At 37.8% G+C, this 26,771-nt stretch overlaps 1 protein-coding gene across 1 annotated transcript in view; it reads right to left on the bottom strand.

The window, feature by feature from the left end:
• The window catches only part of SUGCT (succinyl-CoA:glutarate-CoA transferase), a 700,241-nt gene that overhangs the window by 591,649 nt on the left and 81,821 nt on the right, over positions 1–26,771 (bottom strand). The window contains 1 exon segment of the mRNA XM_011944524.1: positions 18,339–18,482. Within this exon segment, the coding sequence (XP_011799914.1) occupies positions 18,339–18,482 (144 nt within the window).

The following is a 26,771-nucleotide window of genomic DNA, read 5'->3' on the forward strand; positions in this document are numbered from 1 at the left end:
CTTTCAGGCACACCAATCAGACGTAGATTTGGTCTTTTCACATAATCCCATATTTCTTGGAGGCTTTGTTCATTTCTTTTTACTCCTTTTTCTCTACACTTCTCTTCTCGCTTCATTTCACATTCATTTGACCTTCAATCGCTGATACTCTTTCTTCCAGATGATCTAGTCGGTTACTGAAGCTTGTCCATTTGTCACGTAGTTCTCGTGTTATAGTTTTCATCTCTATCCGTTCTTTTAAGGTCTTCTCTGCATTGATTTTTCTAGTTATCCATTCATCCATTCTTTTTTCAAGGTTTTTAGTTTCTTCGCACTGGTTACGTAGTTCTTCCTTTAGCTCTGAGAAGTTTGATCGACTGAAGCCTTCTTCTCTCAATTCGTCAAAGTCATTCTCCGTCCAGCTTTGTTCCGTTGCTGGCGATGAGCTGCGTTCCTTTGGAGGGGGGGATGCACTCTGATTTTTTGAATTTCTAGCTTTTCTGAACTGCTTTTTCCCCATCTTTGTGGTTTTATCTGCCTTTGGTCTTTGATGATGGTGATGTACTGATAGGGTTTTGGTGTGGGTGTCCTTTCTGTTTGTTAGTTTTCCTTCTAACAGTCAGGACCCTCAGCTGTAGGTCTGTTGGAGTTTGCTTGAGGTTCAGTCCAGACCCTGTTTGCCCGGGTATCAGCAGCAGAGGCTGCAGAAGATAGAATATTGCTGAACAGCGAGTCTTGCTGTCTAATTCTTGCTCTGGAAGCTTCATCTCAGGAGTGTACCTGGCCTTGCGAGGTGTGAGGTGTCGGTCTGCACCTAGCAGAGGGATGTCTCCCAGTTAGGCTACTCAGGGGTCAGGGACCCACTTGAGCAGGCAGTCTGTCCGTTCTCCCATCTCAACCTCCGTGCTGGCAGATCCACTGCTCTCTTCAAAGCTGTCAGACAGGGGCATTTACCTCTGCCAAGGTTTCTGCTGCTTTTTGTTTAGCTATGCCCTGTCCCCAGTGTAGGAGTCTACAGAAGCAGACCAGCCTCCTTGAGCTGTGGTGGGCTCCACCCAATTTGAGCTTCCCGGCAGCTTTGTTTTCCTACTTAAGCCTCAGCAATGGCGGGCGCCCCTCCCCAAGCCTCGCGGCTGCCTTGCAGTTAGATCTCAGACTGCTGTGCTAGCAATGAGGGAGGCTCCGTGGGCGTCGGACCCTCTGGGCCAGGTGTGGGATATAATCTCCTGGTGTGCTGTTTGCTAAGACCCTTGGTAAAGCACAGTATTAGGGTGGGAGTTACCCAATTTTCCAGGTGTTGTGTGTCTCAATTTCCTTTGGCTAGAAAAAGGAATTCCCTTCCCCCTTGCACTTCCCAGGTGAGGCGATGCCCCGCCCTGCTTCAGCTCTCGCCGGTCAGGCTGCACCCGTGGACCAGTGCCAATGGTCCGACATGCCCCAGTGAGATGAACCCGGTACCTCAGTTGAAAATGCAGAAATTGCCCATCTTCTGTGTCGCTCACTCTGGGAGCTGGAGGCTGGAGTTGTTCCTATTTGGCCACCTTGGCTGTACGCCCCCAAAACTTTTAATACTAGTTATCACTAAGGAGTGGAATTGCAAAAAACAATTTACTTATTAAATTATAAATTTGTATCATTTTGGAATTTTTTCTAATATGGATTTCTTTTGTTAAAGATGTGAAAAAAGTACTATGCTCCATACTTTTACAGTCATAATGAAGAAACACTGAAAGATAAGACTTTGTCTCTATTTTCTACATATCTCTTACACATTTCAATCATTTGTGTAAATGATTTGCACATACACTAATAAAACACAGCTTCTGGTTAATTTAACAAATGCCCTTCACCACAGTACTTCAGAATCTAAGCATTTTGCACAGCATATTTTCCAACTGACAGCTAAGTTAACTTTTAAATTTTCATTTTTTAAAGTGCCATGATTAACAATGCATCCACAGGGCCAGGCACCGTGGCTCACGCCTGTAATCCCAGTACTTTGGGAGGCTGAGGGGTGTGGATCACCGGAGGTCAGGAGGCTGAGACCAGCCTGACCAACATGGTGAAACCCTGTCTCTACTAAAAATACAAAAACTGGCCGGGCGTGGTGGTGGGTGCCTGTGATCCCAGCTACTTGGGAGGCAGAGGCAGGAGAATCGCTTGAACCTGGGAAGCAGAGGTTGTGGTGAGCCAAGATCACACCACTGCACTCCAGCCTGGGTGACAGAGCAAAACTCCATCTCAAATTATCATCATCATCATAATTATGCATCTATGGGAAGTGAATATGATTTAAAAGACTGGTATGTAAACTGTGACCAGTGGAGTCTAACTTGAGGTTCATGTCTATGGCCACTGGAATGTCCCTCTCTGCTGCTGCTTCCTCAGGACAAGGGCTTCACATGAAGAGCTCCTGAACACTCCTACCAGTTACAAAGGTAAGCTGCTGTTATGCACTTAGTCCATATCCTTGTTGCCTCAGTTGTGGTCATTGTGTCCACACAGTCATCAAGTCTTAAAGTTCTGTCTAGGGTGGACGCAGTGGCTCATGCCTGTAATCCCAGCCCTTTGGGAGGCTGAGGCAGGCAGATCACCTGAGGTCAGGAGTAGGCAACACCAGCCTGGCCAGCATGGTGAAACCCCGTCTTTACTAAAATTACAAAAAATAGCCAGGTGCCATAGTACGTGCCTGTAATCCCAGCTACTAAGGCTGAAGCAGTAGAACTGCTTGAACCCAGGAGGCGGAGGTTACAGTGAACCAAGATTGCGCCATTGCACTTCCGTCTGAGTGACCGAGTGAGACTCCATCTCAAAAAAACAAAAAAAGTTCTTTCTAAATCACTGTATGTTCTTCTAGTCCCCTGTCCTGAGGTGGCCTGTAGAGCAAAGACATTAAGTATAGAACTATCCCCCAGACCAGTCAAGAAAGTTGCTACAACTTCAGTTTTGATTAAAAATTATTTGGGGAACTAACATGCCATTTAATTTTAGGAGTATCAAATGATAATATTAGTGGAACCACCCAAGAAGCCTCTCTATATAAGAGACATCCCTTGCAGGTTTACCCTAAAACGCACTTTCTTTTTAAATTGTAACCCCCAGGTCTACTGCATCAGAGTTATCTGGGGTGCTGCTCCAAAATGCAGATTCCTGAATCCTGCCCCAGACTGAGTGGATTTCAATGCTTGCGTGTGAGGCCCAGGAATCGTTTTTTCAAAAAGCTCACTGGTACTTTTATATATCGTAAGTTCATGAAGTATTCTGTGGGACAGCAGTTTTCAAATTTTGCTGCACATCAGAATCATCTGGAGAGAGTTTTAAAACCTCAGTACACAGGCCATGCCCTACACCAGTTAAATTAGAATCTCTGGGGATGGGAAATAGGCAGCAGAAGTTCTGCAAACTCCACAGGTGATTTCAATGGGCAGCCAACTTTAAGCACTGGTGTTGTAAAGGACCAAGGTACAGCTTAGATACCAAGTTGAGTCCTCCTGAGTATCAAAGCACACTCAAATTGAGACTTTTAGCAGTAACAACAACGACAAAATGGTTAATACTCACTTTTTCATAGTGACAACAACAAGACCTAACAAGCTGCCATAAAAATCTTAAGTATGGTTTAAACACAGAAAATTCTTATTACCAAATATGACTACATACAATTAAAAAAAAGTTTTCAACACTTTTAAACAAAACAAAAATGCGACTCATTAATTCCAGCCTCCATTGACAGAAAACTTATACTCTAAATACAGTTCTGAACCTATCTTCTAAATCGGTTTCATTAAATAATATGATGAAGTGACCAATATGTTTTCTTTTCATGCTGTTACATATCAATCTGCAATAGCTTGAGGACAGTTAGAAAATACAGAAGTAGAATGTGTATCAGAATAAACTAAATTTCAGATTCATTGAGCTGATATCTCAAGTCAAGAGCTTCTGTAGTTAAAAGACTGAAAGATGGATGCACCCTGATTTTCCCTCAGGGGCTTACAAGATAAGATAGTGCATTACTAAACCTGACAAAACATATCTGACTGTACTGCACCAGAAACCACAGTCACAGAATTTTAAAAGCATGTCTTTACTTAATGAAGTACAAATTTCAAAATCAAACTTGGCCTATAGACTTAGCAGAAGGCAATAGGAGAATGTACTCATTTTACTATTGTGACCTGGCTTGAGTTCAACAGAATCAAAGATATAAAAGAACTGCAGAGCTGTCTGGTGAAAAGGAAATCATCATTTCATAAAGGACTTAATGACTTGCATGATTTCAAATCATGCTTTAAGTGTCTACAGCTTACTTTAAAGAAAACCTCAAAATGCATCTGAATTATTGTCTATCCTATAAGTGTGGTTCAGTTTCAGGAAGAATTGATTGAACTGAAAATAACTATCCCACCAAGAAGACAGTGTTCTTAGAAATTTAAAAAATACAGACTATAGAGCTAGGCTGAAATTTCTTACAATTGTCTCAACAATGTGTTAATCCCCTGTCCCTATGAAAATCCACCTAAAATACAAAAATCACTGAAATTAAAAATGAATACCACTCCATCAGCAATGAAAGCTTAAATCAGAACTGATATAGACTTTCATTTGTACAGAATGTATGTTCTTTAATAGTAACAACACAATGGTATATAAAACCAAAACTGTCTGTAGCCACCTCCACCTGCTAAGGTGGTGAACTGGTTTCCCGTTGCTGCTGTAACAAATTGTCCCGTTGCTGCTGTAACAATTGTCCCTAAACATTAAATTTGGCTTCTAACAGGACAAATTTAATATTTTATAATCCTGGAGGTCAGAAGTCTGAAACCACTCCACATGGGATAACATCAAGGTGTCGACAAAGCTGGTTCCTTCTGGAGGCTCTCAAGTGAGAATCTGTTTCCTTGCCTCTTTAAGCTTCTAGAGTCTGACTGCATTCGTTAGATGTGTGATCTCATTCATCAAATCACCTCAACTTCTTGCTACCATTATCACACCTCAAACTATAGTAGTCCCCTCTAATTTCTGGTTTCACTTTCAAATTTTCAACTGCAATCTAGAAATAGGTGAGTACAGTACCTATTGTAATGATATATTGAGACAGACCACATTCACATAACTTTTATTACAGTATATTGTTACGACTGCTCTATTTTACCATATTGTTCATCTCTTATTGTGCCTAATTTATTCATAATTTTGCATGTATAGGAAAAAAACACAGTATTTATAGGGCTTGGTACTAACCATGGTTTCACGCATCCAGTGGGGATCTTAAAATGTATTCCCCACAGGTAAGGAGAGACTATTGTAATGACTCTGATACTCTCACTTCTGTCTTACAAGAACCCCTTTTTTTTAGTTTCATTAGGCCCACACGGATAATTCAGGATAATCTCCCATCTCAAGATCTTTAATTTAATCACATCTATGATGTTCCCTTTACCATGTAAGGTGACATACTCATAGGTTCTGGGGATAAGGACGTGGACATCTTCGGAGACTATTTTCAGTTCACCACAGGTGGTAATACGGAAGGAGGAAAGAGTAGACATAGTAGTGGTTAAACATTATTTTTCACTTTCAACATGAGTGGGGAAGGAAGAAAGAAAAGACTGAAATTTCAAAGCATCAGCCCATTCTTCTGTGTTCTAAGACTATTCTAGCCATTACAATAGCTACTGCCCACATGTGGCTATTGAGACTTTGATGGCAATATTCCAAATTAAGATGTGCTGTAAATGTACAACTACATATAAAACTTGAAAGACATCATATGAGAAAAAAGTAAAATATCTAATGATTAATTTTAAACAAATTTTACATTTTGAAAGGAAAATATTTTGGACATATTTGGTTGAATAAAATATATAATCAAAATTAATCTCATCTGTTCCTCTTTATTTTTTTAACAGGGCTAATAGGGAATTTTAAATTACAGATGTGGGGAATAAGCACACTCAAAAAAGATGAAATAAAGTCTTCTGCCATAAAAGCAACAAGAACACTGGCAAAAATTCTCAAAATCAAATTTTTGAAAACTCTTGAAATTAACTAAAGCCTTGCAATAACTGATGAGTTTTTATCCAAGGAAAAAAAAAAAAAAAACCTGAATTTTACTAAGACCAGCCAGCTTTGTGATGTCTGAACTTGCCATATTAAAATCCACTTCTACCAGGCTTGAGAACCAACAGCCTCATCAGAAACTAAATACTAGCAGCCTGGCAAACACAAAAGTCAGCATAATGAGTTTAAAGTTTAGTGGGGGAAAAACCCAGGCTTTCTTTTCTTTTTTTTTTTTCAGCTTCACTAATGAATTCTACCAAACAATAAAAGAAAAATTAGTACTAATTCTTCACAAACTCTTCTAAAAGCCAGGAGAGGAGGGAATACTTTTCAACTCTTTCTATGAAGCAAATGTTACTCAGACACCAAAAACTAACAAAAACATCATAAGAAAACTACAGACCATAAAAACCAATATCCCTTATGAATATAAACCTAAGAATCCTCAGCAACATACTAGCATACTGAATACAGCAATATATACAAAGGATCATACAACTTGACCAATTGAAAATTTTCCAAGGGTTGAAAGATTGGTTCAATATACAAAAATCAATGTCAATTGTTAATCAATCAATAACCAAATAACATATAAATAGGATAAGTGACACAAAACAAATCATCACGTCAGCAGTCACAGAAATAGCATTTGCCAAAATTCAACACTCTTTCATGATAAAAACAGTCAGTAAACTAGGAACAGGGTATTTCCTTGACCTGTTAAAGAGTATCAAGGAAGGCCAGGCACTATGGCTCATGCCTGTAATCCCAGCACTTTGGAAGGCCAAGATAGGAGGATCACTTGAGCTCAGGAGTTTGAGACCAGCATGGGCAACATAGTGAGAGCCCATCTCTACTAAAATTCAAAAAAATTTAGCTGAGCATGATGGCATATCCCCCAGATACTCAGGGGGCTGAGGTGGGGGATTGCTTGAGCCTGGGAGTTCAAGACTGCAGTGAGCCATGATCATGCCACTGCATTCCAGCCTGGGTGCCAGAGACCTTGACTTAAAAAAAAAAATTAAAAAGAGTATCAAGGAAAAAAACACAGCTAACATCATACATAATGGTGAAAGACTGAAATGTTTTCCCTTGAGATAAAAAACAAGAAAAGGATGCCTGCTCTTGCCATTTCCATTCAACATTGTACTACAATTCTGTCCAGGGCAATCAGGCAAGAAAAAGAAATACAGTGCACTCAGATTGGAAAGGAAAAAAGCAAAACTATCTTATTTTGCAGATGATGTAATCTCACACAGGAAAAATCCTACGGAACCCACTAAAATACTCTTAGAACTAAATAATGAGCCCAGCAAGGTTGTAAGATTAAAAAAAATTAAACATATGATCATCACATTAAGTTCTATTGCTCAACGCTGATCACAATAATTCAGCTTTAGAGAATATAAACAACCTATGTAATGCAGCACCTATGCCAAGATCAGCAAACTTACAGCACCCTCCCAGTGTTGCACCTTGGCAGACAAGGATAATAATCACAGCACTCTTTTCCAGAAGTCATGTCAACCTTATCAATACCACCCTCCAGTCAGGGTCCAAGTGACAGAAAGATTAAAGCTGTCTGCAGTCTTGTGTTGCTTCTACTACCATTCCACCAAAACAGCACTAGTAGTCAACTCCTGCTCTACAGGCTTGGCCCAATGTCCTTCCAAGAAAGTCCCTCTTTCCCAACCAACCAAACAAACAAAAAACAGCCTGTTACTGATTCCTTACTTTGAATGGACCTACTAACTAAAGGACATAGGGTTATTATTTGAAATGTCACACCCAATGTTTATTCTTCACAGGAGTATGAAGAAATGGCCAGATTTAGTACCAATCACAACTGCTAGGAGAAGGCTTTCAGTCAGTCACACCAAACAATAAATGTAAAGGCCTGAAGCAGGAGAAAGCTTGACATGTTCTACAATGTTTAACCACTACTATGTCTACTCTTTCCTCCTTCCATATTACCACCCGTGGTAGGCTGAAAATAGTCTCCAAAAGATGTCAATGTCCTTATTCCCAGAACCTACGAATATGCCACCTTACATGGTAAGGGGAACATCACAGATGTGATTAAATTAAATATCTTGAGATGGGAGATTATCCTGGATTATCCACGTGGGCCTAATGAAACCACGATGCTTGATGCAAGTGGTTTATTTATCATTTAGCTACAATGATGCCATAATAGTTGGGACCAAAGAGACATGATCTAGTTTACAGACATGGTCCATAAATTAAGATGGGTAAATAGTGACCATTGATTAGCCAATAAACAAGGACATGATGGCAACCTGCCCCTCACACAAGAAAATAAATAAGTAAGTAAATAAAATAAAAAATTCCCTGACCTGAGAAAATGCAAAGATAAAGGTGAAATTAATTAACTTAGTAACAAAAACAAATTGTTCTAACTCTAAAAGTAGACAATATAGATGATTCCGATATCATTAAACATAGCTTTAGGAATAGTCCATTAAATTTATGATTCTACTAGGTTCTGCAAGGACGAAATCTAGATTCAGGAAATACATGTTAACATCAATAGATCTTTCTATTCCTATTTCTTTTATGTCTTGAATTCAACTATTTTTCTATTGTTTTACAACATTTGAAAGCTCCAAAGTGTTTTTAAGCATCTAATAAGAAAATTAAGTTACATCATCATAAAAATATGTCTCCCCATTGTATTCTTTTCTCCTTTGGGGTACCCTCCCACTAGTAATTATCAATTATTACAAGTTGAAGACCTGACTTTCCTTTTTAGTTCATATCATATAAAAATATGCAATGCCCACGAATATAACTAATGACTTCAGTATACAAAACCAGAGCATGTTCCCAATTCACTTACATTTCACTCAGTTTTCCTCAAGAAGATAACAAACCATATTTTGTATTGAAGTCAATTTGCATTTAACCTAACCAATAGCATTACAGCAACATAAAATGATAGAGCATCAAAAATTCTTTAGAGCTTTCTTTGGAAATAATCTGATTTTTCCTTTTTTGGTTTAACTTCCGAATTACTCATCTTAATAACAGATCCTTTTTTTTCAGCGTTTTAAATTGATGATTTTTGATTTAATTGAAAATAAAATTATAAATATTGATAGTACATATAATGTTTCGATCTATGAATACACTGTGAGATGATTAAATCAAGCTAGTTAACATACGCATCTCCTCTTTTTTTTTTTGGAGATGGAGTCTTGCTCTGTTATCTAGGCTGGAGTGCAGTGGTGCAATCTCGGCTCAATGCAACTGCTGTCTCCCAGGTTCAAGCAATTCTCCTGCCTCAGCCTCCAGAGTAGCTGGGATTACAGGTGCCCACCACCACAACTGGCTAATTTTTGTATTTTTAGTAGAGATGGGGTTTCACCAGGTTGGCCAGGCTGGTCTCGAACTCCTGATCTCAAGTGATCCATCCTCCTCAGCCTCCCAAAGCACTAGGATTACAGGCATAAACCACCATGTCTGTCCTTCATCACCTCATATATTTGTGTTTTTATGATAAGAACATTTAAGATCTAATCTCTTAGGAAATTTAAAGTACACATTATTATTAACTCTAGTCACCTTGCTGTACAATAGATCTCCAGAACTTATTCATCTCATCTAACTGAAACTTTGCCCTCTTTGACCATCACCTCCCCCTGCCCCTACCTCCAACCCCCAGTCCCTGGCAACCACCATTCTAGTCTCTGCCTCTATGACTTCAACTTTTTCAGATTCCACATATATATAAGACCATGTGATATTTTTCTTTCTGTGCCTGACTTACATCACTTAGTCCTGCAGGTTCATATGTCTTGTTGCAAATGATAGGATTTTCTTCATTTTTAAGACTAAACCATATTACATTGTGTATATATAACACATTTCTTTATCTATTCATCTGATGATTTACATTTAGATTGATTCCAATGCTGCAGTGAACATGGGAATGCATATATTTATTCAGCATACTGATTTTCTCACCTTTGATATATTCTCAGAAGTGGGATTGTTAGATCATATGATAGTTCTATTTTTAATTCTTTTAAGGAACCCCCATACTGCTTTCCATAATGGCTATACTAATTTACATTCCCACTAATAGTGTGTAAGTGTTCCTTTTTCTCCACACTCTCGCCAACACTTGTTATTATCTGTCTTGCTGATAATAGCAATTCTAACAAGTTTGAGGTTGTGGTTTTATTTTGCATTTTCCCTGATAATTCATGGTGTTGGGCATTTTTTCAAATACTTGTTGGCCACTTGTATGTCTTGTTTCAAGAAATGTCTGGCCAGGGGCAGTGGCTCACGCCTACAATCCCAGCATTTTGGAAGGCCAAGGCGGGTGGATCACCTGAGGTCAAGAGTTTAAGACCAGCCTGGTCAACATGATGAAACCCCGTCTCTACCAAAAATACAAAAATTAGCTGGGCATGGTGTCCCACAGCTATAATCCCAGCTACTTTGGAGGCTGAGGCAGAAGAATTTCTTGAACCCGGGAGGCGGAGGTTGCACTGAGCTGAGATGGCACCACTGCACACCGGCCTGGGTGACAGAGCAAGACTCCATCTCAAAAAAAAAAGAAAGAAAGAAATGTCTATTCAGGTCATTTGCCCAATTTTTAATGGGGTTATTTGTTTTCCTTGCTATTGAACTGTTTGGGTTCCTTATATATTTTGGATAATAACCCCTTATCAGATATATGGTTTGCAAAAATTTTCTCCCATTCTGTAAGTTGTCTCTTCACTCTGTTGATTGTTTCCTTTGCTGTGCAGAAACTGTTTAGTTTGATGCAATCTCATTTGTCTAGTTTTGCTTTCATTGCCTGTGCTTTTTGGGCTCATATCCAAATATCTTCACCAAAAAAAAATGTCAAGAAGCTATTTCCCTATGTTTTATTCTCGTAGTCTAACAGTTTAGGTCTTATGTTTCAGTCTCTAATCCATATTATCTATTTATTTACATTTAGAGACAGGGTCTCACTCTGTCGCCCAGGCTGGAGTTCAGCAGCACGCTCATAATTCTATGTAACCTCTAATTCCTGGGCTCAAGCAATTCTCCTACCTCAGCCTCCCAAGTAGGTGGGATTGCAGATGCTCACAACCACGCCCGGGTAATTTTTATATTTTTTTGTACAGATAGGGTCTCATTATTATTGGCCAGGCTGGTCCCAAACTCCTGGCCTCAAGTGATACTCCTGCATGCTGGGATTACAGGCCACTGCACTGGCCCTTTTAATCCATTTTAAGTTGATTTTTGTATATAGCGTAAGATAACAGTCCAACCTCATTCTTCTGCATCTGAATATCCAGTTTGTTTTTTTGTTTGTTTGTTTGTTTGTTTTGGTATTTTTGAGACAGAGTCTAGCTCTGTCACCCAGACTGGAGTGCACTGGCACAACCTCAGCTCACTGCAACCTCCACGTCCCAGGTTCAAGAGATTCTTCTGCCTCAGTCTCCCAAGTAGCTGGGACTACAGGCACATGCCACCACGATCGGCTAATTTTTTTACTTTTAGTAGAGATAGAGTTTCACTAGGTTGGCCAGGCTGCTCTCAAACTTCTGACCTCAAATGATTCCCCCACCTTAGCCTCCCAAAGTGCTGGGATTACATGCATGAGCCACTGCGCCTGGCCAGTCAATTGATCTTTGACAAAGGTGCCACAATACACAATAGGGAAAGTACAGCCTCGCCAATAAATTGTATTGGTAAAACTGGATATTCAGGCTGGGTGGGGTGGCTCGTGCCTGTAATCCCAGCACTCTTGAGGTCAGGAGTTCAAGAACAGCCTGGCCAGCATGGTGAAACCCTGTCTCTACTAAAAATACGAAAAGTAGCTGGGCATGGCGGTTCGTGCCTACAATCCCAGCTACTTGGGAGGCTGAGGCAGGAGAGTCATTTGAACCTGGGAGGCAGAGGTTGCAGTGAGATTGTGCTGCTAAACTGGACAGCCTGGGTGACAGATTGACACCCTGTCTGCAAAAAACAACAAAAACAAACAAACAAACAAAAAATCAATTGACCATAACTGTGTGTATTTATTTCTGAGCTTTCTGTGCTGTTCCTTTGGTCTATCTGTCTGTCTTTATGCCAACAGCATGCTGTTTTGATTATAATAGCTTTGTATATTTTGAAATCAAGAAGTATGACACCTCCAGCTTTGTGTTTTTTACCTGAGACTGCTTTGGATTCATTAACAGAATGAAAGATAAAAATTATATTATTGTCTCAGGGAATACAGAAAAAGCATTTAGCAATATTCAACATCTTCTCATGATAAAAACTACAATAAATTAGGTATAGAAGGAATGTACCTCAACACAATAAAAACTACATATTACAAGCCCACAGCTAGTATCATACCGAACTTTCTGCTATAACCTTCTATTTTTCCTTCTCCCTCAAAGGAAGAAAAAACAAAACTCCCTTTGAGGAGTTCTCTTAATTTCCTTAGTCATAGACTGTGCTGCCTCTTTACTTTTTCCTCCTATACTCATGCTTCAACACAATCTCAGCTTTTAGCTCTACTTCCTTCCTGGATACACAACTGCTTTCCTCATAGATTTGTACATTCACAGGCTTTTCTCAAGGAAATTCTTCTAGAGCTGATCTATCAATTAGGCACAGTAGGCACAATGCTTAAGACCCACAATACTTTAGGGATACACAAAAATGTTGCAATTTTCATTTCATTTAAAATCAGAAAAAAAAGTGTAATAATAATAAATGCAGAATAATGAATTATCCTCATCGTTATACCAATGCAGTTATAGAATATAATTTTCAATATTTTTATGAAGAAAAGGACCCACAAAGGCAAAAGTTCCCAGGGCCCAGAGAAGTCATAATGGGCCCCTTCTTCTAAGTCAGCCTAGTCCCAGACCTCTCCCCAGTCAAAACTTGTCCATTCTAGCCTCATAGGCAAGACCTGCACCAGAAGTAACAATACGGGTACTTATGAAAACCTGATCTATTAATAGTGATGGTTACATAACTCACTAAACTTACTAAAATCATTAAGTTGTAATATTTATGATATGTAATATATACCTCAATAAAATTATTTTAAAAAAGCTATAGAGTTGTTTTAAAAACCTAGAAACACAGGTATATCTAAGGACACAAAACAATGAATTTTAGATTACTATACTTATTTGAGATTCAAAAGTTTATCAGTCAAAATGATAAGAATTAAAATTGTATCCACTTGAATATGTTCATATAATATGATCAATGTACATATGTGAGTAAAGGATAGTGACGTCAAAAGTGACAAAACATTCTATATGTGAAAATAATATGGTGCTAAAAAAACTAACTCATTGTAGTAGTAATTAAGGGAACTTGGTTGCAATTAAGTACAGGAAGGATATTAAAACTTCCAAAAGATATTTCTGTAAGCCACAACAGAAGAATAGAGCAATAGAATAAGTAGAACCACATCCTAACCCACTTCCTTGTTATTTACCAATATCATCTAGAGAACACTGTTTAGATGCTGATGTTAGCTGTCTTGACTAGACAAATTTAAATCATATTCAGACTAAAAAAAAAATCAAAAGAATTTTTGAAAAGGGTTAAAAAGTTATAGCCTTAAAACTATAAAAAATGTGGTGCCCACTACAAACCACATCCTGGCAATTGTCATGTCTCTACAATGAACTACTTGAAATGGTTTTGTTGTGGCTGAGGCAATCGTTTCTGAGTTAATAATCAGCTACTATTCCAATTGGGTGTAAATTGTCTTTTTTACACTAGATCTCTTTTAGGAGGAGTAAAACAATTTCATTTTTAGCAACTAACGTTCAATGTTACAATCATTCGTCATTCTATATAATATAATCAAAATGAGTAGAAAACTGTGTTTTTTACTACTGCATGAAATTGTATTCATTTTCCAGGCAGCTGAAATTAAGTTCAAATGTTATCTCCTTAATGCAGGTGAACATTTATATCCAAAAAAAGAATACTTTTTTTAATTTAAAAAAAGGTGAAGTTTCCTGTTATGCTTTTTAAAAAGTACCTAGAAATAGCACTCCTTATTTACATAAAGCAGATTTTAACCATGTTGTGGTTGGTTTTTGGATCTAGAATTTATAAGTGTTATCTTAAATTGAAAGACAAATTGAAGTCAGTCAAGGTTTATCTATTATGAAAAGTTATAATAATTATGATAAAATTATGTTATTAGTCAACTTTTTAATCTCAGCACATTACTAACACTGAATTATTTTTTCAATAACCGAATAAAATTAATGCTTGTCATCATCATACTTTCTGATTTACAAAGTATTTTTCACATCCTTTATTGCATTAGATCCTAAAAACAACCCTCTACATTAGGAGAGTAAATATTTGTGGATTGCTTCCCCAGCATCCATTTCACTCTCTTCTGGCCAAAAAATAACCATACCATTCTTTGGAGGAATCACCTGTCCCCCAGTCTCAGCCATACGGTTTGGGTGGAGTTAACCCCATCTCTAGTATCGGGAATCGCTTAAGCCACTCAGTGTGTTCTATCTTTCAGGCCCCACTTACCAGTTTAGGAATGGTCACTTAAACCAGTGAAATTATGTTCTTGCTTTCTGGGACTTTTAGGAAAGGGAACTTCCTTTTTCTCTCATAGGAACTACTGTAAGATTCTGAAACTTTTCGGAATAATATGGTATAAGAATGTAAGATCTGGCTGGATGCAGTGACTCACATCTGTAATACCAGCATGTTGAGAGGCCAAGGCAGGAAGATCCCTTAAGGCCAAGAGTTCGAGACTAGCCTGGACAACACAGTCAGACCCCCCAATCTCTAAAAAATATATATATATATAAAAATTAGCCAGGCATAATGTCATACGCCTATAGTCCCAACTACTAGGGAGGCTGAGGAAGGAAGATTGTTTGAGTCCAGGAGTTCGAGGTTGCAGTGAGCTATCATCACACCACTGCATTCCAACCTAGACAAAAGCACGAGACCGTATCTCCTTAAAAAAAAAAAAAAAAAAGCAAGATCTGAAACCAAAACTGCTACAACCTTAGTTCCACATAAGGAAGGATGGATAAAAGGGAGGGAGAGGGAAGAAGGTCAACAGCATAGAGGAGAAAGGAAAACAGGAAAGTAAAGAAAGAGGAGAGAGACAAAGAAGAGAAAAGAGAGCCCAAGCTAGAGAAGGGCACATGAGAAGAAAGGGAGGACAGAGACAAGAAATAAAGCAGAGGCAAACAGAGAAAAACAGAGCTCAGGATGCAGTGAATCCAGAGAGTGAAAAAGTTCTTACCACGTATTGCCTTGCACTTCAGGTAAGCTGTAGAATAAATTATCTGTTACAACTGCCTTTTGAAGTTCTCTAACCACTACTCACAGTCCAGAAGCTATTCTGAATGGGGCAGCTGTAGCAAGTCTATGAAGAGACATATTCTTTGCCTTAAAAGACCATAACCTATTAGAATTTATGGATAAAGAAACAGAACTCTTGCTCAGCACAGTGGCTCTGGCTGGGTGCAGTGGCTCACAACTATAATCCCAGCACTTTGGGAAGCCAAGGCAGGTGACGAGGTCAGGAGTTCAAGACCAGCCTGGCCAACATGGTGAAACCCCATCTCTACCAAAAAAAAAAAAAAAATTAGCCAGGAGTTTTGACACGCGCCTGTAGTCCCCGTTACTCAGGAGGCTAAGGCACAAGAAGCGCTTGAACCTGGGAGTCGTAGATTGCAGTGAACTGAGATCACATCACTGCACTCCAGCTTAGGTTACAGAAAAAGAAAAAAAGAAAGATAGTTAATGTGACTGAAATACACTAATTTTAGCAATCTGAGTTAACTGTAGTACAACAAGCCAAATCACTGCTACTGTGTTTGCCAAAAACAAATAATCTCATCATTAGCTGTTTATTGAGTACTTATCGTAATTCTAATGGTTTACCATCTTTTCTCATCTTCCCTGGCAAACCTAAGGGTTACGAGACATTCCCATTGGTAACAGTAGTTCTCACACTGATCTCTAAGAATTGGAAAAAACAATCTTTGACAAAGGCTGGGCTGGGCATTGAGGATACCATTGTAAGCAAAAACACTGTCCCAGCCGTCATAGAATTTACAGTCTCAGGGAGAAACATGGACAATAAAAATAGACACAGACACGCACACACATATACACACCCCAGAAATGATTGACTGTATACCTGTATGTATATGCATGAGTTTGCCCTCACTTTGAAGGGGCCCTGTGGTGATTCCACCTTCCCCACCCTTACTCCCAGGGAAATACACACCTTCACATGGTGAACCACTAGTTAGATGCTAGAAGCGAATTAAACTCTACAATACTCATCTAAGCAATACAATACTCTTTACACATTAGAGTAAAGCAGTCTAGGTAAAAATCAGGAGACATAAGTAGAGTCCCAACTTCATGACCTGCTACATAATCTGTGAGTCCTCGTGTAAATAAAAACTGTAGGGCCTCCTGTGGAAGTTATTAACAAATTCAAGATAGTGACAGCAGAACATTTAACTAAGCCCAGGGCTACCCATGACTGCACAGGTTACACACCCATGAAACCTTCATGGCTTCCAAACTTATTGGATGTGCAACTTTTATTCAGTTGCTTACCCTACCTCAGGTTCCTTACAGCTTAGAATTAGGGGAAGAAAAGACTTTCTACACCCTCCCATAATTAACATCTGTAGTTCTTTATTAATTAGTGAAACCATTCATTTGAACAGAGTTCTTTCACCTTTTCATAGAAACATTAAAATTCTGACTGTGACTCGAAGCTACCGTTATGTAAAAACCCATACGTAGTATTTCAATTTCAACTATATTGATGTTTTTTATTTCTATATACCTCCTTAATTTTGCTTAAGAGAAAAAATATCCAAAGCAGTGTTCCAAGTTTACTATTTTCCCATGTATGCCTTTTAAATCTGAAATTCCCAACTGGGGTCTCTATGTCTAGAAAGTAGTTTTTCCCACAGTAAAATGTCTCCATGCACAAATCAGATATTTTCCTTTTCTATCACGGAAAAATTATCTATTCAGAATCAACTTCCACATATGGTACAGCATCTGGGTCTGATCCAGTGAAAAGAAGGCAAAATGTCATTTTGACAGTCAGTTAACCCTTTTATTCCCGTAGTTTAGTATTTAGCACAACATAACTGATAAGTATGGAAACCAGGAATTCATTATTTAGGGTCTATAAACAGATTTCTGGGAGTTCATCAACTCGAGTGAAAACAAAAGTATATCTTTATTTTCATCAACCTCTAACTAAAATTTAGCATTTTCTTCTATTATAAATGTAGGTGACAAACCACAAGAGTATTAGTGGTACCTATGACTTGATCACGAATAAATATTATCATATTACAATTGTATCATATTACAATTACTACAGATACCATGAAATAGCATTTATCCTCAACACAACTTCAAAACTGTAATAGTGTTATACCCACTATTAGATATTGTGGCTTAATGTGTTAGAAAATATTATATTTTTAATAATGGAAAATTGATTTTTCCATTGAATATATTTCAATATAACTGGCTTCTTTTGCAATCCTAAGTACCTCATTTTATGTGTTCAAAAACACAATTGCAAGGAAAAGACCAGACTTCACCAAACTACCAAAGGGGTTCATGGCACATAAAAGGTGAAGAAACAAGTCAAAAGAAGTTATAGGGTACATATGAAGCACCTACATCTCTTGTCTTACAAGAAGCAACAGACACATTCTAGTAAAAACAGCCTGGAAAATTTGAGTTCAACAATGATGTCTACATTACAACAAAATCTTCATGGTCCGTGTATTTTAATATGAAAACAAGTACATGAGCCGGGCACAGTGGCTCATGCCTGTAATCCCAGCACTTTGGGAGGCCAAGGTGGGTGAATCACATGAGGTCAGGAGTTCGAGACCAGCCTGACCAACATGGAGAAACCCCATCTCTACTAAAAATATGAAATTAGCTGAGCGTGGTGGCACATGCCTGTAACCCCAGCTACTCAGGAGGCTGAGGCAGGAGAACTGTTTGAACCCAGGAGGTGGAGGTTGCAGTGAGCCGAGATCACGCCATTGCAGTCCAGCCTGGGCAACAAGAGCGAAATTCCGTCAAAAAGAAAGAAAGAAAGACAGAGAGAGAGAGAGAAAGTACATCAAAACAAAACAGTTTTTGTTGTTGTTGTGTTGGTTTTTGTATTGTTTTTGTGCATGTGACCACAGAATTTGATCTGAAAAGGTATAACCCAGACACAGTTTTTATAACATTATCTGAAATGTTATTTGGATTGTTACCTGGGATGACAGTAGGTTACAATCAATGAACAGTCCCTTCCCGGTTTTGTATTTTTGTATCAATCCAGCCATAATAGCTCCATATGCATACAGGCCAGTGGCAAGATCAGTCATGGCTACTCCTGGGCGAACTGGATCTCCATCCTGATTTGAAGGTTGGGTTGAGAAAGAAGAAATAATTAAACATTAAAAGAATTATATGATTTCTCAAATCTTCTAATGTGAAATAGAAAAAAAAATTGTCTATGAAATGTGCAGACACATACACACAAAAAAGTTAATAAAATAAATTGCTATTATGAGTATCTGTTGGTAATAGGAAAATATTTATATTTATTATATAATTCTCAGCATATTTCTCTCCCCCATGCCTACTAACCTAACTAAACCAAACTAAAAATAAAAGATTTTTTAGAAACCGATCTGATGTTTCAAATGTTTTAAAATCTTTCTTGATATATTTTATCTTGTTTATACTAAAAGAAATTAATTGAATTTAAATGGATTAATTTATTGGGGAGAAAGAGTTAAAGCAGTGTTTTTCTCCTCTCTCACAAAAAAAAAAAAATAGAAAGTAAAAAATCTGGTCAAACCTCCTTATAAGCATGCCAATAGCTGGCAAAAATACTAACAGTGTTTGCATAATAATTTTAAAAAAGACTACTTACCCATAAAAAGCTTTTAGCAGACTGCCCCTGGATTAGGATTACTATGATAAACAAACTGAGAATCTACAGATTTATGGGACATGGAGCTTGGGGCACAGGACATGAGCTTTGCAACTATCTGGGTATAAAATGGAGATGTTTCACAGCCTGTAACACTCCCTGCTAATAACTCATATATTTCATTAAGGACCTCATCTACTGCTCTGGGATGCAGAGTTTTGTCTATTGCAGTAAGAAAGGATCTGGGGGCCTCTCTCAATGTCCTGGACCTGTCTCTGCTTTTCCTGAGCCTTTTGATTGCTTGTATTCTTGAAATTATAAGGAATGCTTAACATTGATTAACATCTCCACTTCACGTCAGTCTGATTTGACAATCCAATTCTTGGCCCATATGTAAACATGTTAGAACAGTACTTGACACAAAATAAAAATCACCTATCAAAATTATCATCAACATTGTTATTAATCATTGATATATCAGACAGTTTCTACTTGTCACTACTTTTAATTCTGATAAGCCTTAAATGGCACAGAATACCTAAAAAAATTCACATTTCACATTTCATCTGGTTGATGCAGTCATTCAATTACCTCCTTATTAATTAATTCTAGCTTCTGTTGAGTCATTTTCAGAAGTTAATTTGTCCTTTTTTGTAGCCCATCATAAACCATGTTAATTGTTTTGAAAAGTACTGTTTTGCAAAATTATGTTTAAAGCAAGTAACTGAGACTGTAGAGTAGCTAAACTTATTTTTTCCCTGCTTTTCAATACAATTTCAAGGACGATATTGCCATGAAACTTGGAAATGTCTGGCAGTCTACTATTATTATTATTATTGTCAAAAGTTGTAATGTAATGCCTTAAATCAATATATTTAAATTAAATTTGTCATTAGAATTTAAAATTATTTAATGTCTTAAAAGCGAAAGACAAGTTCAAAATTACATAGACCCTTGAACAACAAAGTTCTGAACTGCCTGGATCCACTTATACGTGGATTTTTTTTTTTTTTTTCAATAAAAGCTACACTAAAGGCTGGGCACGGTGGCTCACACCTGTAATCTCATCACTTTGGGAGGCCACGGTGGGTGGATCGCCTGAGGTCAGGATTTCGAGACCAACCTGTCCAATACGGTGAAACCCCATTTCTACTGAAAATACAAAAATTAGCCAGGTGTGGTGGCACATACATGTAATCCCAGCTACTCATGAGGCTGAGGCAAGAGAATTGCTTGAACCCGGGAGGCGGAGGCTGCAGTGAGCTGATATCGCACCACTGCACTCCAGCATGGGTAACACAGCGAGACTCCATCTCAAAAAAATAATAATAATAATAATACCATATGACCCAGCAATTCCACAACTGAGTAGATATCCAAGAAAGAAGAAAATCAATAACGAAGAGGTAAGTGCATTCCCATGTTTATTGCAGCACTACTGACAACAGCGGAAATATGGAATCAACCCAAATGTCCATCAATGGATGAATGGATAAAGAAAATGTGTTCATGTACAGTGGCTCATGCCTATAAATCCCAATACTTTGGAGGCCAAGCAGGAGGATCACTTAAGGCCACGAGTTCAAGATCAGCCTGGGTGACAGAGTAAGATGCTGTCTCTACCAAAAAACACAAAAATTAGTTGGGCATGGTGACACACACTTCTAGTACCAGCTACTTGGGAGTCTGAGGTGCAAAGATCACTTGAGTGCAGGAGTTCCAGCCTGGAATGAGCTATGATCATGCCACTGCATTCCAGTCTGGGCAAAAGATTGAGACCCTGTTTCAAAAACAACTGCAATGAGATAGATAGATAGATAGATAGATAGATAGATAGATAGATAGATAGATAGATAGATAGATAGATAGATATAGATATATAGAGAGAGAGAGGAATATTATTCAGCCATAAAAAATTAGCTGGACAAAGAATAAATTCCTGTCATTTGCAACAATACGGATGTAACTGGAGGACATTATGTTAAGTGAAAGAAGCCAAGCACAGAAAGACAAATATCACATATTCTGACCCAGATGCGGAAGCTAACAAAGTAGATCTCATGAAGATAGAGAGCAGAGTGGTGGTTACTAGAGACTGGGAAGGGTAGGGGGAGGAGAGATGAAGAGAGGTTGATTAGTGGGTACAAACATACACTTAGATGGAAGAAATAAGAATTGTTATTCAGTAGATCAGTAGGGTGACTATAGCTAACATCAAAAGGCTGTACATTTCAAAATAATTCACAGGGAATAATTTGAATGTTCCTAGAATAGAGAAATGGTAAATATTTAAGGTGATGATGGGTATATCAACAGCCCTGATCTGATTATATTAATGTATGGAATGATCACATGAACCCTGAAAACATGTACACCTACTATATATCGATTTTTTAAAAAGGTAAAAAAAAAAAACAATGAAGCTTCTCAACCTGATAAAGGGCATCTATTAAAAAATCATAACCCAGATCACACTTGAAGGTAAAGAACTGAATGCTTTCCCCTAAAATCAAGAACAAGATAAGAGGCCAGGCACGACGGCACATTCCTGTAATCCCACACTTTGGGAGACTGAAGGGAAGATCACTTAAGCTCAGGAGTTAAAGCCCAGACTGCACAACATAGTGAGACCCCCACCTATATATTTTTTTAAATATATATAAATATAATATATAAATATAAAAAGAAAAAAAATTTTTAAATAATTTTTTTTTAATAGAATAAGACAAGGATGTCCACTCTAACCGCTTCAATTCAAAGTTTTAGCCAGTGCAGTTAGGGTACAAAAAGAAATAAAATGAATTTAGATTGCAAAGAAAGAAGTAAAACTATCTCAATTTTCAGATGACCCAGTCTTATGTATCAAAAGTCCTAAGGAATCCACTAAAAAACTCTTAGAACTAGTAATCGAATTAAGCAAGATTGCAAGATAAAAGCCAATATACAAACATCAGCTGTATTCTATACAGTAGCAATAAACATAGAAAAAATGAAATAAAACAATTCAATTTACAATAGAATCAAAAAGAATAAAACACTTAGAAATAAATTTAACAAAAGAAGTACAAATTTATACTTTTAAAATAATAAAATATTGTTGAAAGAAATTAAGACAAAAATAAACCAAAAGTCATGGAGCAGAAGATTTAATATTGTTAATATGGCAATGCTTCCCAAACTCCTCTGCATGTTCAAGGCAATTCTACCTACCAAAATCCTAGATGCCTTTTTTGCAGAAATAAAATCTGATCCTAAAAATTCATATGGAAATACCATAAACAAAGAATAGCCAATCTAGAAAAAGACAAAGTTAGAGGACTCATAACTTCTAATTTCAAAACTTATTACAAAGTTACTGTAATAAAGGCAGCACAGTACTGTTGGAAGGCAGACATATAAACAATAAAAATTCTCACATTTACATCCAATTACTTTTTGACAAGCATGCCAACACAATTCAGTTGTAAGAGTCTTTACAAAAAATGGTGAAAATAATAAAGTTGGATCCCCTCCTTGTAGTACATACAAAAATTGACTCTAAATGGATCAAAAATTGAAACATAAGAGCTACAACTATGTAATAGCAGAAAATATACACATGAATCTTTACAATCTTGGATTTGGCAATAATTCTTTGATATGACATCAAAAACAGTAGCAACAAAAGAAAAAATAGATAAATAGGACATAATTGAAATTAAAACCATGTGTTTCAAAGGACACTACCAAGAAAGTGAAAGGACAACCCAAAGAATAAGAGAAACTTTAGCAAATTATGTACTTCGTAAGAAATTTGTACAGAATTTCCTTTTCTTTTATTTATTTATTTTTTTTTTTTTTGAGAAAGAGTCTTGCTCCCTCACCCAGGCCGAAATCCAATGGTGTAATCTCAGCTCACTGCAACTTCCACTTCCTGGGCTCATGCAATTCTCCTATCTCAGCCTCCCATGTAACGGGGACCACAGGCACACACTACCACAACCAGTTAATTTATGTAGAGACAAGGTCTCGCCACGTTGCCCAAGCTGGTCTTTAACTCCTGGACTCAAGCGATCCACTGGCCTGGGCCTCCCAAAGTGCTGGGATTAAAAGCATGAGCAATCACACCCAGCCTAGAATTTTTAAAGAACACTTAGAACGCAAAAATAACAAGAAAAGTGACCTAATTTAAATATGGGCAAAAGATCTCAATAGACATTTCTCCAAAGAAAATATACAAATGGTCACTAAACACATGTAAAGATGCTTAACATCATTAGACACCAGAGAAATGCAAATGAAAACACAATGAGTTTACAACTCAACAATAGAAAGACAAATAATCCATTTTTTTTTTAAATGGGTAGGTCAGGTGCAATGGTTCACACCTGTAATCCCAGCACTTTGGGAGGCCAAAGCCAGAAGATTCCTAGAGCTCAGGAGTTTGAAACCAGCCTAGGCAAAAAAAGCAAGTCTGCGTCTCTACAATAAATACAAAACTTAGCCAGACACAGCGGTGCACACCTGTGGTCCCAGCTACTAGGGACACTGAGGCAAAAAGATTGCTTGAACCCGGGAGGTGGATGTTGCAGTGAGCTGAGATTCCACTACTGCACTCCAGCCTGGGTAACAGAGCAAGACTCTGTCTCAAAAAAACAAAAAAACACATAAAAAACTAAAAGTTGAAGTTAAATGGGCAGAGGTTTTAAGGACACATTCTCCAAAGAACATAGATACAAAATGATGAATGGGCACATGAAAAGACATTCAACATCATTAGTTGTCAGAGAAATGTAAATTAAAACCACAATGAAATACTACTTCACAGTCACAAGGATGACTACATGACTACCATAAAAAAAGAGAGATAATAACAGTGTCAACAAGGATGTGAAGAACTGGAGCCATCATGTACTATTGGTGGGACTGTGAAATGCGGTAGTCACTATGATAAACAGTCTGGCAGTTCCTCAAAAAGTTAAATATAGAGTTACCATATGACCCAGCAATTTCACTAGTAGGTATATACCCAAGAAAATGAAAGCATGGGCCGGGAGCATTGGCTCATGCCTGTAATCCCAGCACTTTGGGAGGCTGAGGCAGGTGGATCACGAGGTCAGGAGTTGGAGACCAGTCTGGCCAACATGGTGAAACTCCATCTCCTCTAAAATTACAAAAATTAGCCGGGTGTGGTGGTGCATACCTGTAATCCCAACTACTCAGGAGGCTAAGGCTTGAACCTGGGAGACAGAGGTTGCAGTGGGCCAAGACTGCACCACTGCACTCCAACCTAGGGGACACAGCAAGACTCCAACTTCGGTAAAAAAAAAAAAAAAAATTAAAGCATGTGTCCTCACAAAAAGCTTAGACACAAATTTTTATAGCAGCATTATTCACAATAGCCTAAGAATAGAAATAACCCAAATGTCCATCAAATGATAACAGATAAATCAAGTGTGGACTAGCCACACGGTGAGATATTTTAGGCAACAAAAAAGAAATAAATTATTATACTAATACACCAAAGCACTTTAACAAATATTATGCTAAATGAGAGAATGCAGTCACAAAAGGCTGCATATTATATAATTCCATTTATGTGAACTATCTAGAACAGACAAATCCATAGAGATAGAAAGTAGAGGCCGGGCGCGGTGGCTCAAGCCTGTACTCCCAGCACTTTGGGAGGCCGAGACGGGCGGATCACGAGGTCAGGAGATCGAGACCATCCTGAGCTACACGGTGAAACCCCGTCTCTACTAAAAAATACAAAAAACTAGCCGGGCGAGGTGGCGGGCGCCTGTAGTCCCAGCTACTCGGGAGGCTGAGGCAGGAGAATGGCGTAAACCCGGGAGGCGGAGTTGCAGTGAGCTGAGATCGCGCCACTGCACTCCAGCCTGGGCGACAGAGCTAGACTCTGTCTCCAAAAAAAAAAAAAAAAAAAACAAAGTAGATTAGCCAGAGGCTGGGAGGAGGCAGGAATAGGGAATGACCACAAATACGTAAAAGGTTTCTTTATGGGGTGATGAAAATGTTCTAAAATTGACCATAGTAAGGTTGCAAAACCTGTGAAGTATACAAAAAGCCACTGAATTGTATGCTTTAAATGGGTGAGTTGTATAGTATATGAATTATATCTCCATAAAGCTGTTATATTTTAAACTCCATAATTCCGATAATTAAATGAAGCAGAAAAAATAAAGTTTAAAAAAAACTCTTCAAAGGCCTGCTTAAAATCATGTATTTAGTAAAAATTCTAGAAGTTTTCTTTCATTCAAGGCTATTGTTTTATTTCACTTATTTATTTCAATGAAGTTTTATTTCATTCAAGGGTAACAATAACTAAAGAAGGGGTACCATTCACTCCTTAGTACAATTCTGAGGTGGCTATGCTCATACTATGAAAATATCTTATAAATATATTCCTGTCATTGAAAAGTTGTCAAAATGCCAGAGAAATAAGGAAGTAAAAGTAAATTACCATTTAGTGAGTAGAAATCCCCACAGAGAACAACACTGTGGCTGTGAAGTGCCTAAGTATTCCCAGGTGCAATAAGACAAAATCAGAGAAGAAGCTGTGTATCTACAAGGTACAACCCCCTTCCACATCTGGAACTCCACAGAGCCCTGCTGCTACGACAGTACAAAACAACGTCTCCCTTCTCCTTAACTCTGGGATGAATGGGGTGGTATTGTCTCTATCATGGGTAAAGGGATTCGTTACTCAAAATCTTTAATAAAAATATATTGAAAAAAATGGGTAATTAACAAACTTTTTTAAGCAATATGCCTGAGAATCTCACCATAATTTATTAGAAGTGGACTTAAACCCATATATAGACTTTTAAACATCAAGTAATATTTTATTTTGTTAAATTATAGTTTTAGAAATTGATAGTACAATTTTTATTTTGTTCATGGTCTCTTAGAAACAGCTTTAAATGTATTTAGCTCTTTTAATGAATTAATGTAACCCTTTTGTCAGAGAGATTTATGATAATTTTCCTGTAAAAGTAACAGATATGCCTGTCATCAATAAAGACAATAAAGGGAAGAGTATCTAGTTAACACTTCAGACATACAATTATAGTGGGAGGACAAAGTATTAAATAAAATATTAAAAGTCTTCTGACTATTCACTTTCCATATGTATTCATGTATTTCTCTGTTTTCACTGTTCCCAATGTTATTTTCTTTTCTTCTTCTTTTTTTTTTTTTTTTTAGATGGAGTCTTGCTCTGTCTCCCAGACTGGAGTGCAGTAACACGATCTCGGCTCCCTGCAACCTCCACCTCCTGGGTTCAAGCAATTCTTCTGCATCAGCCTCCTGAGTAGCTGGTACCACAGATGCATGCCACCATGCCTGGCTAATTTTTGTATTTTTAGTAGAGATGGGCTTTCACCATATCAGCCAGGCTGGTCTCAAACTCCTGACCTCGTGATCTGACCGCCTTGGCCTCCCAAAGTGCTGGGATTACAGGCATGAGTCATCACGCCCAGCCCCGAATGGGTTATTTTCTTATACTCTGTCATCCCCCATTCATTCACGTATTCAAAAACTCACTAAAAGTAGAAGTTGACCAATAGTGGAAAAACCAGTCAAATGTGAATAAGGCACAGCTTAGATAAAAGAATTGTATCAGTGATAATTTCTTAGTTTTGATCATAGCTCTTCAGTTTTGAAAACATTAACATTAAAGGAAATGGGGTGAAGAATATAGGCACTCTATTATTTGTGCAATTTTTTTGATAGGTATAAAACTATTTCAGGCCAGGCGCAGTGCTCA

Source organism: Colobus angolensis, unplaced genomic scaffold (genome assembly GCF_000951035.1).
Source record: "Colobus angolensis palliatus isolate OR3802 unplaced genomic scaffold, Cang.pa_1.0 Scaffold232, whole genome shotgun sequence".
NCBI classification, from domain to species: Eukaryota; Metazoa; Chordata; class Mammalia; order Primates; family Cercopithecidae; genus Colobus; species Colobus angolensis.